This window comes from Mobula birostris, chromosome 6 (assembly GCF_030028105.1).
Source record: "Mobula birostris isolate sMobBir1 chromosome 6, sMobBir1.hap1, whole genome shotgun sequence".
Classification (NCBI taxonomy): domain Eukaryota; kingdom Metazoa; phylum Chordata; class Chondrichthyes; order Myliobatiformes; family Myliobatidae; genus Mobula; species Mobula birostris.
Window position 1 is genome coordinate 831,337 of NC_092375.1, and position 16,475 is coordinate 847,811.

Here is a 16,475-nt window from a genome sequence, read left to right on the forward strand (position 1 = left end):
TCCTTTTACCCTTACAGTTTCTTAACTCAATCCACAAGGATTCAATATCTATGTCACATCTTTCTACTGATTTGATGCCATTCTTTACCAGTACAGCCACGCCTCCCCCTCTGTCTACCTTCCTATCCCTCTGATACAATGTGTAACCTTGGACTTTCAACTCCCAATTACAAATATCCTTCAGCCACGATTCAGTGATGGCCACATCATCATACCTGGCAATCTGTAATATTGCAACAAGTTCATCCACCTTATTTCTTATACTCTGAGCATTGAGGTACAACCCGTTAAGTACCGTATTTGCTACCCTTTTTGATTTTGCATCCTTAATGTACTGATATTCACCCTGTTGGCTGTGACTATTCCCATCACCTGACTGCCCTTCCTGGCAGTCTGACTGCACGTTATCTTTATTTTTTTACCATCCGTCTTATCCTGAGTCCTATCACTCCAGTCCCACCCCCCTGCCAAATTAGTTTAAACCCTCCCCAACAGGTCTAACAAACCTGCCCGCGAGAATATTGGTCCCCCTCAGGTTTAGGAGCAACCTGTTACTGTTGAACAGGTCATTCCTCCCCCAGGAGAGATCCCAATGATCCAAGAACCTGAACCCTTGCCCCCGGCACCAGCTTCTCGCCACACATTTATCTGCCAGATCATCCTGTTTCTACTCTCACTGGCACGGGGCACTAACAGCAATCCAGAAATTACTACCCTGGAGGTCCTGCTTCTCAGCTTCCTACCTAGCTCTCTAAATTCTCTTTTCAGGACCTCATTGCTTTTCCTTCCTATGTCATTGGTACCAATATGTACCAAGACATCTGGCTGCTACCCCTCCCTCTCCAAAATGCTGTGGATGCGATCTGAGACATTCATGACCCTAGCACCTGGGAGGCAACGTACTATCTGGGTGTCCCGTCCATGTCCGCAGAATCTCCTGTCTGTTCCCCTCATTCCCCCGGGAGGTCATCTCCCACAAAAGTATCCGAAGTGGTACACTTATATTTGAGGGGAATGGCCACAGGTGTGCTCTGCTCTAACTGCCTATTTATATTTCCATTCTTCCTGACAGTCACCCAGTTACTCGCCTCCTGCAACTTTGGAGTGACTACTTCCCTGTAACCCTGATCAATTATCTGCTCACTCTCCTGTACCCAGTTTTGTGTGTTTTGCTTGGATTTCCAGCATCTGGAGGTTTTCTCTTGTTTGAGGTCTGGTGTGGTGGTAGTTTGTGAGGTGGTTCACTTCTTCTGCTCCTTATGCAGGGCTTATTGTGTGATTCAAGCCGATCAAATATTGAAGGGCCTTGACAGCATGGACGGGAATCTTCAACACCATCCCAACTGCTCATACACTTTGAATTGTCACAGGTTGTCACAGGTTAGGGGTCCTCAGGACTCACGAAAGCTGTTGCTCTTCAAGAAAGCTCTACCATGTCCTCGAGTGTTATTCACTGTCTGTGTGTTAATCCTCTGCCATGACCGAGCTGGGGATAGACTATCTGCTTCAGGAGAATGAAGTCAGGCATGTCGGGAATGTTGTAGGAAAGTCTTAGTTAAACTGGATATAGTGAAGAGGAAATTAAAAAGGATGTAGACGACCCGAGTTATTGGGAGAGGCTGGCCAAGCTAGATTTATTTTCTTGTGTTGTAGGAACATGAGGGCCAACCTTACAGAAATGATTGAGATTATGAGATGTATGGATTAGCTGAACGATAAGTCTTTTCTCCAAGTAGGGGAGTTCAACACGAGGGGCATAGGCTGAAGGTGAGGGGGGGACAGATTTAAAAAGACTCGAAGGGCAACATTTTCATGCAGAGGGTGGTGAGTATATGGAACAAACTTCCAGAAAAGTGTTTGAGAGAGGTACAATAGCGTCATTTAAAAAATACCTGGATAGGTACATGGAGAGGGGCCGCTGAGAGGGTTATGGGACTGGCATAACTGACTCAGCATAACTCAGTAAATACTGACGTTCATTTGCTGATACTTCAAGAGAATGTAGAGCATTTTGCAGAACTGCTATTCGTCATATTTCAGAGGGTCTATAAAAGCTTCATGAGAATGATTCTGGGAATGAAGGAGTTAGCACATGAAAGCATTTGTGGCTCTGGGCCTGTAGTTTAGAAGAATGTGGGGGGATCTCATTGAATCCGATTGAATATTGAAAGGCCTAGATGGTTTCAATGAGATTCCCCCCCCACACTAGCAATATGCCAGAGGTCCTTGAATGTCAGGGAGCAGTAGTGAGTGCCATTGCTATTACAAAAGAAAACGTGCTAGGCAAACTTAAGGTGGATAAGTCACCTGGACCACATCCCAGAGTCCTGAAAGAGGTTGCTGAAGAGATAATGATGTCTTGGTCGTGATCTTTAAAGAATCACTTGATTCTGGCATGGTCCCGGAGGACTAGAAGTTTACAAATGTCACTCCACAATTTAAGAAGTGAGGAAGGCAAAAGAAAGGAAACTATAGGTCAAAGCAAAAAGGAAACTATAGCTCAAAGCAAAAAGTACCAAATATTGGTCTTAAGGTGTTATACTTAAATGCACGCAACATAAGGAATAAGGTGGATGATCTTGTCGTACAGTTACAGATTGGCAGGTATGATATTGCGGCCATCACTGAGACGTGGCTAAAGGATGCATGTCTCTGAGAGCTGAACGTCCAAGGATACACGATGTATTGGAAGGATAGGCAGGTAGGCAGAGGGGGTGGCGTGGCTTTATTGGGAAGAAGTGATACTTATTCATTAGAAAGAGGTGACATAGGATCGGAAGGTGCAGAATCTTTATGGGTTGAGCTAAGAAATCGCAGGGGGTAAAAGGATCCTCATGGCAGTTATATACAGGCCTCCAAACAGTCGCAGTGATGTGGACTACAAATTACAACAGGAAATAGAAAAGGCTTGTCAGGAGGGCAGTGTTACGATAATTGTGGGGGATTTTAACATGTGAGTGGATTGGGAAAAACAGGTCGGTACTGGATCTCAAGAGAGAGAATTTGTAGAGTGTCTACGAGAAGGCTTTTTAGAACAGCTTGTTGTTGAGCCCACTAGGGGATCGGCTGTACTGGATTGGGTATTGTGTAATGAACCAGAGGTGATTAGAGAGATTGAGGTGAAGGAACCCTTAGGAGGCAGTGATCATAACATGATTGAGTTCACTGTGAAATTTGAAAAAGAGAAGCCGAAATCCGATGTGTCAGTATTTCAGTGGGGTAAAGGAAATTACAATGGCATGAGAGAGGAACTGGCCAAAGTTGACTAGAAAGGGACACTGGCAGGAAGGACGGCAGAGCAGCAGTGGCTGGAGTTTATGCGAGAAGTGAGGAAGGTGCAAGACAGATATATTCCAAAAAAGAAGAAATTTTCAAATGGAAGAAGGATTTAACCGTGGCTGACAAGAGAAGTCAAAGCCAAAGTTAAAGCAAAGGAGAGGGCATACAAGGAAGCAAAACTTAGTGGGAAGACAGAGGATTGGGAAGTTTTTAAAAGCTTACAGAAGGAAACTAAGAAGGTCATTAAGAGGGAAAAGATGAACTATGAAACGAAGCTAGCAAATAATATCAAAGAGGATACTAAGAGCTTTTTCAAGTATATAAAGAGTAAAAGACAGATGAGAGTAGATATAGGACCGATAGAAAATGATGTTGGAGAAATTGTAATGGGAGATAAGGAGATGGCGGAGGAACTGAACGAGTATTTTGCGTCAGTCTTCACTAAGGAAGACATCAGCAATATACTGGACACTCAAGGGTGTCAGGGAAGAGAAGTGTGCGCAGTCACAATTACAACAGAGAAAATACTCAGGAAGCTGAATAGTCAAAGGGTAGATAATTCTCCCAGACCAGATGGAATGCACCCTCGTGTTCTGAAGGAAGTAGTTGTGGAGATTGTGGAGGCATTAGCAATGATCTTTCAAAAGTCGATAGATTCTGGCATGGTTCAGGAGGACTGGAAGATTGCAAGTGTCACTCCGCTATTTAAGAAGGGGGCAAGGAAGCAAAAAGGAAATTATAGACCTGTTAGCTTGACATCGGTGGTTGGGAAATTGTTGGAGTTGATTGTCAAAGATGAGGTTACGGAGTACCTGGAGGCATATGACAAGATAGGCAAAACTCAGCATGGTTTCCTTAAAGGAAAATCCTGTCTGACAAACCTATTGCAATTTTTTGAGGAAATTACAAGTAGGCTAGACAAGGGAGATGCAGTGGATGTTGTATATTTGGATTTTCAGAAGGCCTTTGACAAGGTGCCACACATGAGGCTACTTAACAAGGTAAGAGCCCATGAAATTACGGGAAAGTTACACACGTGGGTGGAGCATTGGCTGATTGGCAGGAAACAGAGAGTGGGAATAAAGGGATCCTATTCTGGTTGGCTGCCGGTTACCAGTGGTGCTCCACAGGGGTCGGTGTTGGGGCCACTTCTTTTTACATTGTATATCAACGATTTGGATTATGGAATAAATGGCTTTGTGGCTAAGTTTGCTGATGATACAAAGATAGGTGGAGGGGCCGGTAGTGCTGAGGAAACAGAGAGTCTGCAGAGAGACTTGGATAGATTGGAAGAATGGGCAAAGAAATGGCAAATGAAATACAATGTTGGAAAGTGTATGGTTATGCACTTTGGCAGAAGAAATGAACGGGCAGACTATTATTTAAATGGGGAGAGAATTCAAAGTTCTGAGATGCAATGGGACTTGGGAGTCCTCGTGCAGGATACCCTTAAGGTTGACCTCCAGGTTGAGTCAGTGGTGAAGAAGGCGAATGCAATGTTGGCATTCATTTCTAGAGGAATAGAGTATAGGAGCAGGGATGTGATGTTGAGGCTCTATAAGGCGCTGGTAAGACCTCACTTGGAGTACTGTGGGCAGTTCTGGGCTCCTTATTTAAAAAAGGATGTGCTGACAGAGAGGGTTCAGAGAAGATTTACTAGAATGATTCCGGGAATGAGAGGGTTAACATATGAGAAACGTTTGTCCGCTCTTGGACTGTATTCCTTGGAGTTTAGAAGAATGAGGGGAGACCTCATAGAAACATTTCGAATGTTGAAAGGCATGGACAGAGTGGATGTGGCAAAGTTGTTTCCCATGGTGGGGCGGTCTAGTACGAGAGGGCATGACTTAAGGATTGAAGGGCGCCCGTTCAGAACATAGGTGCGAAGAAATTTTTTTAGCCAGAGGGTGGTGAATCTATGGAATTTGTTGCCACGGGCGGCAGTGGAGGCCAAGTCATTGGGTGTATTTAAGGCAGAGATTGATAGGTATCTGAGTAACACTCACAACACGCTGGAGGAACTCAGCAGGTCGGTCAGCATCTGTGGAAACGATCAGTCAACGTTTCGGGCCGAAACCCTTCTGCCTGCTCCTATCCCACCGAACTTGTATCTGCCTACCTGGACTCCATTTTCTCACCCATAGTTCAGTCCCTCCCCACCTACATCCGGGATACATCCCATGCCCTCCATCTCTTCAATAACTTCCAGTTCCCCGGTCCCAAACACTTCATTTTCACTATGGATGTCCAATCCTTATACACCTCCATTCCCCATCTAGAAGGCCTCAAAGCCATCCGCTACTTTCTGGATAATAGACCTCACCAGTTCCCCACCACCACTACCCTCCTCCGGTTGGCAGAACTGGTTCTCACACTCAATAACTTCTCTTTTGGCTTTTCCCACTGTCTTCAGACCAAGGGTGTAGCTATGGGAACTCGCATGGACCCCAGCTATGCCTGCCTCTTCGTTGATTATGTGGAACAGCCTGTGCTCCAAACCTATTCTGGTACCTCTCCCCAACTTTTCCTTCGGTACATTGACGACTACATTGTTGCTGCTTCCTGCACCCATGCTGAGCTCGTCAATTTCATCAACTTTACTTCTAACTTCCACCCAGCCCTCAAATTCACTTGCTGTATCTCGGACACTTCTCTCCGCTTTCTCGATGTCTCGGTCTCCATCTCTGGAGACAGACTGTCCACTGACATCTTCTACAAGCCCACTGACTCTCATAACTACCTCGACTATACCTCTTACCACCCTGCCACACACAAAGATGCCATTCCCTATTCCCAGTTCCTCCGTCTCCGCCGCATCTGCTCCCAGAATGAGGCTCTCCGTTCCAGGACATCTCAAATGTCCTCTTTCTTTAAGGATCGTGGTCTCCCTTCTGCTGTCATCAATGATGCCCTCACCCGCCTCTCCTCCATTTCCTGCACTTCGGTCCTCACCCCATCCTCCCGACACCGCAGAGTTCCCCTTGTCCTCACCTACCACCCCACCAGCCTCCGGATCCAGCACATTATCCTCCACACCTTCCGCCACCTTCAACAGGTCCCCACCACTAAGCACATCTTTCCCTCTCCACCCCTCTCCGCTTTCCACAGGGATCGGTCCCTCCGCGACTCCCTGATCCACACGTCCCTCCCCACGGATCTCCCACCCGGCACTTATCCCTGTAAGCGCAAGTGCTACACCTGTCCCTACACCTCCTCACTTGCCACCATTCAGGGCCCCAAACAGTCCTTCCAAGTGAGGCAACACTTTACTTGTGAGTCTGTTGGGGTCATCTATTGCATCCAGTGCTCCCGGTGCGGCCTCCTCTACATCAGTGAAACCCGACGCAGATTGGGGGACCGCTTCATCGAGCACCTCCACTCCATTCGCCACAACAGACAGGATCTCCCGGTTGCCACCCACTTCAACTCTGCTTCCCACTCCCATTCGGATATGCCCATACATGGCCTCCTCTACTGCCATGATAAGGCTAAACTCAGGTTGGAGGAGCAACACCTCATATACCGTCTAGGTAGTCTCCAGCCCCTCGGTATGAACATAGAATTCTCCAACTTACGGTAATTCCCTCCCCCCTCCCTTCCCCTATCCCTATGTCACTCTGCCCCCTCCCCCAGCTGCCTATCACCTCCCTCATGGTTCCACCTCCTTCTACTACCCATTGTGTTTTCCCCTATTCCTTCTTCACCTTTCCTGCCTATCACCTCCCTGCTTCCTCTCCCCCACCCCTTTATCTTTCCCCTTACTGGTTTTTCACCTGGAACCTACCAGCCTTCTCCTTCCCACCCTCCCCCCACCTTCTTTATAGGGCCTCTGCCCCTTCCCTCTTCAGTCCTGACAAAGGGTTCCGGCCCGAAACGTTGACTGATTGTTTCCACGGATGCTGCCCGACCTGCTGAGTTCCTCCAGTGTGTTGTGAGTGTTGCTTTGACCCCAGCATCTGCAGATTATTTTCTGTTTAAGGTATCTGAGTAGCCAGGGCATCAAAGGTTATGGTGAGAAGGCGGGGAAGTGGGACTAAATGGGAGAATGGATGAGCTCATGATAAGATGGCGGAGCAGACTCGATGGGCCGAATGGCTGACTTCTGCTCCTTTGTCTTATGGTCTCATGGTCAGTTAGCCTAATCTCAGTGGTTGGGAAAGTGTTGGAGTCTGTTATTAAGGATGTGGTTTGGTACTTGGAGACTAATGACAGAATAAGTCAAAGTCATCATGGTTTCTGTAAAGGGAAATTGTGTTTGACAAATCTGTTAGAGTTCTTCGAGGAAGTAACAAGCAAGGTGGACAAAAGAGAGTCAGTGGATGTTACTTACTTGGATTTTCAGAAGGTGTTTGATAAGGTGCCACACATGAGGCTACTTAACAAGATAAAAATCATACAGCGTTACAAGAAAGATACTGGCATGGATGAGGATGGCTGACAGGCAGGAAGCAGTGAGTGGGAATAAAGGGGCCTTTTCTGGTTGGTTACCCGTAACTAGTGGTGTTCCTCAGGGGTCAGTATTGGGACCGGTACTTTTCACATTATTTGTCAGTGATTTGGAAAATGGAATTGATGTCTTTGTGGCAAAGTTTGTAGATGATACAAAGATAGGTGGAGAGGTAGGTAATGCTGAGGAAGCAATGCGATTGCAGCAGGACTTAGACAGATTGGAAGAATGGGCAAAAAAGTGACAGATGGAATACAGTGTTGGGAAATGTATGATAATGCATTTTGGTAAAAGGAACAATAGTGCAGACAGTTATCTAAATGGGAAGAAGGTTCAAACATCAGAGTTGCAGAGTGACTTGGGAGTCCTTGTGCAAGAATCCCAGAAAGTTAATTTACAGGTTGAGTCTGTGGTAAAGAAGTCAAGTACAATGTTAGCATTTATTTCAAGGAGAATAGAATATAAAAGCAAGGAGATAATGCTGAGGCTTCACAGCAGCGGTCCCCAACCACTGGGCCGCAAAGCATGTGCCACCAGGCCATGAGGAAACGGTATGAGTCAGCTGCACCTTTCCTCATTCCCTGTCACGCACTGTTGAACTTGAACATAGGGTTGCCAACTGTTCCGTATTTGCCGGGACATCCCATATATTGGGCGAAATTGGTTTGTCCCACACGGGACCGCCCTGGTCCCGTATTTCCCCCGCTAAGGTGGAGCGTTCCTATGAAACCATTCGTGCCGAAATAGCGTAAAGTGAAGAAGCAATTACCATTAATTTATATGGGGAAAAAGTTTGAGCATTCCCAGACCCAAAAAATAACCAAACAAATCATACCAAATAACACATAAAACCAAAAATAAATAACACTAACATATAGTAAAAGCAGGAATTATATGATAAATACACAGCCTATATAAAGTAGAAATAATGTATCTACAGTATAGTTGGGAAGATGAAGGCAAAACCAAATTTGTTGGGGAAAAAATTAGCACGTACGCGCATGCGCACGTCATGCATGTGCACACAGATGCCCATGCAAGGCTTCATGGTCATGGTAGTCTTTCCTGGGGTAAGGTGTACCAGGATTTGACTGCTACTTTTGTCCCTTATTTGGGAGTGAGAAAGTTGGCAACCCTAACTGTAAAAGACATGTTGAGGTGAGTTTATCCCTACTTGAACACCCACCCCGGTCGGCCGGTCCGCAAGAATATTGTCAATATTAAACCGGTCCGCGGTGCAAAAACGGTTGGGGACCCTTGCTTTACAGGACATCAGTCAGGCCGCACTTCGAGTATTGTCGATAGTTTTGTGCCCGATATCTCAGATAGGATGTGTTGTCATTGGAGGCAGTCCAGAGGACGTTGATGAGGGTGATTCCGGGAAGGAGGGAGTTAACGTGAGCATTTGGCAGCTTCGGCATCTTTCAGTACTCACTGGAATTTAGAAGAATGCAGGGGGATCTTATTAAAACCTACCAAATGTGGAAAGGATAAGGTTAATGTGGAGAGGATATTTCTTATGTTGGGGGTATCCAGAACTAGAGGCCACAACCTCAAAATTGACAGGTGACCTTTTAGAACAGAGGTAAGTGGGATTTTCTTTAGCCAGAGAGTAGTGAATCTGTGGAATGCTCTGCCACAGACTGCAATGTAGGCCAAGTCCATGAGTATATTTAAGACGGAAGTTGATAGTTTCCTGATCGGTCAGGGCATGATAGGATATGGTGAGAAGGTGGGTGTATGGGGTTGAGTGGCTTCTGGGATTAGCCATGATGGCATGGTGGAGCAGACTCTGTGAGCTGAATGGCATAACTCTCTTCCTATGTCTTATGGTCTTTTGGTTAGGGGAGAAGACAAGAGAATGAATTGGGAGGTATAGAAATCATCCCTGATGAAATGGGAGAGCAGACTTGATAAATAGAATGGCCTAATTCTCCTCCTGTGTCTTTTGGTTTTATGGTCATTTGCTTATCCTTCCAGTGAATGTGGAACATTTTACAGAGAAGGCCTGGAGGCTGTACTTGGTGATTCAGTCTCTGAAACATTTAGGAGGCAAGGATGGAGGATTGGAATTGAAGGGTTCTGATGACTTTGAGGCTGCTCTTCGTTGTCCAGTCCAAAGATTGAGGGAAAGCATTAATGGTTCTGATAGCCTTGTGGCTTCTCTTGTCAGTCAACTCTCAAACACAAAAAGAAGCAAGGATTGAGGGAAATCATTGATGGGTTCCCATAGCCTTGAGGCTGCCTTGGTAGTGGAGTGTCGGAAACACATAGGAGTCAAGGATCACTGGTACCAATTAGGAATGAGTTTTGCATGAGACCTTCAGCTTCAAACACCCATTCCTTGCTGAACTCACTGTGTTTGGCCACAGGTTCATCAATGCTCGAAGGCGGATATTACAACCTATGCTTGATGCCAGTAATCCTGACACTCCGCCAAAGGCTAAGAAGATCAAGACACAGAGTCGGCCGGTGCAGCGATTCTGGCCAGATTCCATCGCATCGGGAGCGGCTCAGCAGCACGTAGCAAGTATTACCGTATCAGACAGTAAGTCAATGACGTCCCAGACCAATGATGAGATGTATCCAGTATTACAGTGTCAGACAACAAGTTAGTGATATCCCAGATCAATGTCAATGTCGGCAGTATTATAGTGTTAGACAGTAAGTCCGTGACATTCCAGATCAATGTCGAAATTTAGTCAGTATTACAGTGTCAGACAGTAAGTCATTGAAAAACCAGATCAATGTCAAGGTATAGCTAGTATTAGTGTCAGACATAGTGGGTGACAGTGGCGAGATATAGCCAGTGTTACCATCAGACAGTGAGTCACTGACATCCGAGATCAATATCGAGATGTAGCCAGTGTTAGTGTCAGACAGCAAGTCAGTGACATCCCAGATCAGTGTCGAGATGTAGCCAGTGTTCATGTCAGTGAGTCGGTGACATCCCAGATCAATGTTGAGATGTAGCCAGTATCAGTGTCAGACAGAGTCAGTGACTTCCCAGATCAGTGTCGGGATGTAGCCAGTATTAGAGTGCCAGACAGTGAGTCAGTGGCATTCTAGATGGATGTCTTGAGAGACTCATACTGTCTTATATTAAGTCTGCCATACCTGCTGACCTTGCTAAATACCAGTTTGCGTATCGTGCAAACAGATCAACAGAGGATGCAGTCATCACAGCTCTCCACACAGCCCTTACAAACCTGGATCAGGATAACACCTATGTAAGAATGCTGTTTGTGGACTACAGCTCAGCTTTTAATACAGTCATCCCCGACAAACTGGTGCGGAAATTGAGCAACCTGGGCCTTGGCAGTTCACTGTGTTCATGGATACTGGATTTTCTGAGTAACAGACCCCAAAGTGTCAGGATGAGAGAACACACATCATCTACTCTCATCCTGAACACCGGTACACCACAAGGGTGTGTTCTCAGCCCCATCCTCTATTCTCTTTTCACCCATTACTGCTCTACCATTCACTCCACCAACACCATTGTCAAATTTGCTGACGATACCACCCTAATAGGTATCATATCAGACTGTGATGAGACAGCCTATAGGGAGGAGGTACAGCATTTGACAGAATGGTGTTGTCATAATAACCTGGCCTTGAACATCACAAAAACCAAGGAGCTGATAGTAGACTTCAGGAAATCAAAGCGTGTTGAGCACTCTGCTCTGCACATATATGGGAAAGAGGTGGAGAGAGTAGAGAGTTTCAAGTTCCTCGGCGTCCACATCTCGGCTGACCTTACCTGGACTGCCCATATCTCTTATCAGGTGGGGAAGGCCCAACAGAGACTCTACTTCCTAAGGAAGCTAAAGCACGCTCTCCTCCCTCATCACCTGCTGATCAACTTCTATCGGACAACTATAGAGAGCCTCCTGACGTATTGCTGTGCAGTGTGGTTTGCCAGCTGCACAGAACAGAACAGGAAGGACTTGCAGCAGGTGGTGAGGGTAGCAGAGCGGGTTATTGGCACAACATTACCCTCACTCAGAGACATTTATACTGGCAGACTTCAAAAGAAGGCTACTTGTATTTCAAAGGATCCCACTCATCCTGGACATCACCTGTTTTCCCCTCTGCCTTCTGGGAAGAGATACAGAGCATTAAGGACGAAAACAAAGAGATTCCTTAACAGCTTCTACCCACAAGCAGTGAAATGTATAACACCCCCTTCCCTTCTCCTGCCCCCCTCCTAAGACGGCGGCAGCTAAATGCAGCACACTTCCAGGAATGGCAGGTGTGCAATAGTCCTACCCCCCCATCCATATATTATTAATTTTGGACTGCACTCCTGAGGTTTTAGAGTTTATTTTATGTATATATTCTTTGTCATGCTGCAAAATGTTGAGCTGCTAAACTGTGTTTCATTGCCCCACAACAATGACAATAAAGATATTCAATTCAATTCAATTCTAGATGTAGCCAGTATTGGTGTCAGACAGTAAGTCAGTGACATCCCAGATCAATGTTGAGATGTAGCCAGTAACAGTGTCAGACAGAATCAGTGACTTCCCAGATCAGTGTCAGGATGTAGCCAGTATTAGTGTCAGACAGTGACTCAGTGACATCCCTGATCAATATCGAGATGTAGCCAGTATTACAGCGTCAGACAGTATGCCATTGACATCCCAGAGCAATGAAGAGATGTAGCCAGTATTTCAGTGAAGGCACTATACCATCCCAGATCAATGTCAAGGTGTTCCTAGTATTACAGTATCCATCAGTAAATCAGTGACATCCCAGATCAATGTCGTGATGTAACCAGTATTACAGAGTCAAACAGTAAGTTTGTGTTATCCCAGATCAGGATAGATATGTCCCATTAAGTTCTCAAATGGCAAGGGTGGGCAATCATGGCTGACAAAGGAAATTAAGGACTGCATAAAAGCCAAGGAAGGGGCGTATTAGGTAGCAAAAGTGAGTCAGAAGTTGGATGATTGGGAAACTTTTAAAATCCAACAAAAGGCAACTAAAAGATTAAGTATGAGGGCAGACTAGCCAATGATATAAAGCGGGATATCAAAAGTCTTTTCCAGTTATATAAAGAGTAAAATGGAGGTGAGAGTTGATATTGGACCACTGGAAAATGGTGCTGGTGAGGTAGTAATGGGGACAAAGAAATGACAGATGAACTTAACAGGTACTTTGCATCAGTCTTCACTGTGGAAGACAGCAGCTGTTTGCCAGATGTCCGTGAGTGTCAGGGAGGAGCAGTGAGTGCCATTGCTATTACAAAGGAAAAAATGCCAGGCAAACTCAAAGGTCTTAATGTGGATAAGTCACCCGGGCCGGGTGGACTAAATCCTAGAGTCCTGAGAGAGGTTGCTGAAGAGATAACAGATGTATTGGTCATGATCTTTTAAGAATCACTTGATTCTGGCATGGTTCCGGAGGACTGGAAGATTGCAAATTTAACTCCACTTTTTAAGTAAGGAGGAAGGCAAAAGAAAGGAAATTATAGACCAGTTGGCCTAATTTCAGTGGTTGGGAACGTGTGAGGTCTATTATTAAGGATGAGGTTTCGAGGTACTTGGAGACTAATGACAAAATAAGTCAAAGTCAGCATGGTTTCTGTAAAGGGAAATCTTGCCTGACAAATCTTCGAGGAAGTAACAAGCAGGGTGGACATGGGGGAGGCAGTGGATGTCATTTATTTAGATCTTTAGAAGGCAAATGATATCGTGTCACACATGAGGCTGCTTAACAAGATAAAATCCTGTGATGTTACAGGAAAGGTACAGGCATGGATAGTGGAATGGCTGACAGGCAGAAGAGAGCAAGTGGGAATAAAAGGGGCTTTTTCTGGTTGGCTGCTGGTGACTAGTGGTGTTCCTCAGGAATCAGTATTGGGGCCGCTGCTTTTCATATTGTTTTTCAGTGACTTAGATAATGCAATTGATGGCTTAGTGGCGAAGATTGCTGATGATATGAAGATCCGGTGGAGGGGCAGGCAGTGCTAAGGAAGAAATGCAATTGGAGCAAGACTTGGAGAAATTGGAAAAATGGGCAAAAAAGTGGTAGATGGACTACAGTGTTGGGAAATGTATGATAATGCATTTTGCTAAAAGGAACAATAGTGCCGACTATTACCTAAATGGGGAGAAGGTTCAAACGTCAGAGGTACAGCGGAACTTAGGAGTCTTTGTGCAAAAATCCCAGAAGGTTAATTTACAGGTTGAGTCTATGGTAAAGAAGATAAATGCAATCTTGACATTTGTTTCAAGGGGAATAGAGTATAAAAGCAAGGAGATAATGCTGAGCCTTTATAAGACACTAGTCAGGCCGCATTTGGGGTATTGTCAACAGATAGGTAATGAAGGCAGCAGTTATGGCAGTTGAGTGCTCCGTTTGCAGTATGTGGGAAATCAGGGCGAGCACAATTGTCCCTGATAACTACACCTGCGAAAGTTGCATCCAGCTGCAGCTCCTGACAAACCGAGTTAGGGAACTGGAGCTGGAGCTGGAGCTGGATGAACTTCGGATCATTCGGAAGGCAGAGGGAGAAATAGAGAGGAGTTACAGGGAAATAGTCACCCCTAAGAGTCAGGAGACAGGTAGCTAGGTGACTGTCAGGAGAGGGAAGGGTAATAGACAGAATGAGCAGAGCACCCCTGTGGCCATTCCCACCAATAATAAGTACATCATTTTGGATACTGTTGATGGGGACGACCTACCAGGGACAAGTTGCAGTGGTTGCGTCTCTGGCACCGAGATGGGACCCTTAACTCAGAAGGGAAGGAGGGAAAAGAGGAGAGCAGTAGTGCTAGGGGATTTGATAGTTAGGGGGATAGATAAGAGGTTCTGTGGAAGAGATCAAGAATCCTGGATGGTCTGTTGCCTCCCTGGTGCCAAGATCCGCGATATCTCGGATTGAGTTCTCGGTATTCTCAAGAGGGAGGGTGAGCAGCCAGATGTCATGTTCCATGTAGGGACCAATGACGTGGGTAGGAAGAGTGAGGAGGTCCTGAAAGGTGAGTTTAGGGAGTTAGGCGCCAAGTTAAAGGACAGGACCTCCAGGATAGCAATCTCAGGATTGCTACCAGTGCCACATGCAGGCGGGTTTAGAAATAGTAAGATAGTGCAGATCAACATGTGGCTAAAGACATGGTGCAGGAGGGAGGGCTTCAGATTTATAGATAATTGGACAGTTTTCCAGGGAAGGTGGGATCTGTTCCAGTGGGACGGTCTACATCTGAACTGGAGGGGGACAAATATCCTTGCAGGTAGGTTTGCTAGAGAGGCTCCAGTGGATTTAAAGTAGATACGAGGGGGGAGGGGAACCAGAGTGTAGGAACAGATGTAAGGAAGAAGGAAGAAAAAGAAAATAGTAAAGTTGTTTGCACCGTTAGTGATCAACAGAGAGGAGGAGGTGGAAAATTTCTTATATGCATTTATTTTAATGCTAGGAGCAATATAAGAAAGGTGGATGAGCTTAAAGTATGGATTGATACCTGGAAGAATGATGTGGTAGCTATTAGTGAAACATGGTTACAGGAGGGGTGTGATTGGCAACTAAATATTCCTGGATTTAATTGCTTCAGGTGCGATAGAATCGGAAGGACAAGAGGGAGAGGTGTTGCATTGCTTGTCAGAGAAAATATTACAGCGGTGCTCTGGCAGGATAGATTAGAGGGCTTGTTTAGGGAGGCTATTTAAGTGGAATTGAGGAATGGGAAAGGTGTAGTAACTCTTATGGGGGTGTATTATAAACCACCAAATGGGGAGCGAGAATTGGAGGAGCAAATTTGTAAGGAGATAGCAGACCATAAGGTTGTAATTGTGGGAGATTTTAATTTTCCACACATAGACTGGGAAGCCCATACTGTAAAATGGCTGGATGGTTTGGAGTTTGTAAAATGTGTGCAGGATAGTTTTTTGCAGCAATACATAGAGGTACCAACTAGAGAAGGGGCAGTGTTGGATCTCCTGTTAGGGAATGAGATAGGTCAGGTGATGGAGGTTTGTGTTGGGGAGCACTTTGGGTCCAGTGATCACAATGCTATTAGTTTCAATATAATTATGGAGAAGGATAGGTCTGGACCCAGAGTTGAAATTTTTGATTGGAGAAAGGCTAACTTTGAGGAGATGCGAAAGGACTTAGGAGGAGTGGATTGCGACAATGTGTTTTATGGGAAGAATGTAATAGAGTAATGGAGGTCATTTAAAGGTGAAATGTTGAGAGTACAGAATCTTTATGTTCCTGTTAGGTTGAAAGGAAAGGTTAAGAGTTTGAGAGAGCCATGGTTTTCAAGGATATTGGAAACTTGGTTCGGAAAAAGAGAGATATCTACAATAAATATAGGCAGCATGGAGTAAATGAGGTGCTCGAGGAATATAAAGAATGTAAAAAGAATCTTAAGAAAGGAATTAGAAAAGCTAAAAGAAGATATGAGGTTGCTTTGGCAAGTAAGGTGAAAATAAATTCCAAGGGTTTTTGCCGTTATATTAATAGCAAAAGGATAGTGAGGGATAAAGTTGGTCCCTTAGAGAATCAGAGTGGACAGCAATGTGGGGAGCCAAAAGAGATGGGGGAAATTCTGAACAATTTCTTTTCTTCAGTATTCACTGAGGAGAAGGATTTTGAATTGTGTAAGATAAGGGAAACAGGTAGGGAAGTTATGGAAACTATGATGATTAAAGAAGAGGAAGTACTGGAGCTTTTAAGGAATATAAAAGTGGATAAGTCTCCGGGACCTGACAGGATATTCCCTAGGACCTTGAGGGAAGTTAG

The 16,475-nt window shown here is 45.2% G+C and overlaps 1 protein-coding gene across 8 annotated transcripts in view; it reads left to right on the plus strand.

Annotated features, from left to right (window-relative positions):
* pknox1.1 (pbx/knotted 1 homeobox 1.1) overlaps positions 1 to 16,475 on the plus strand; it is a 292,555-nt gene that overhangs the window by 259,158 nt on the left and 16,922 nt on the right. For 7 of the 8 annotated variants that reach the window (XM_072259798.1, XM_072259797.1, XM_072259793.1 and 4 more), the window contains one exon: positions 10,099 to 10,274. The exons of the other annotated variant lie outside the window; for it this stretch is intronic. In XM_072259798.1, the coding sequence (XP_072115899.1) occupies positions 10,099 to 10,274 (176 nt within the window). The remainder of the gene's footprint in view (positions 1 to 10,098; positions 10,275 to 16,475) is intronic. 8 annotated transcript variants of the gene reach the window in all.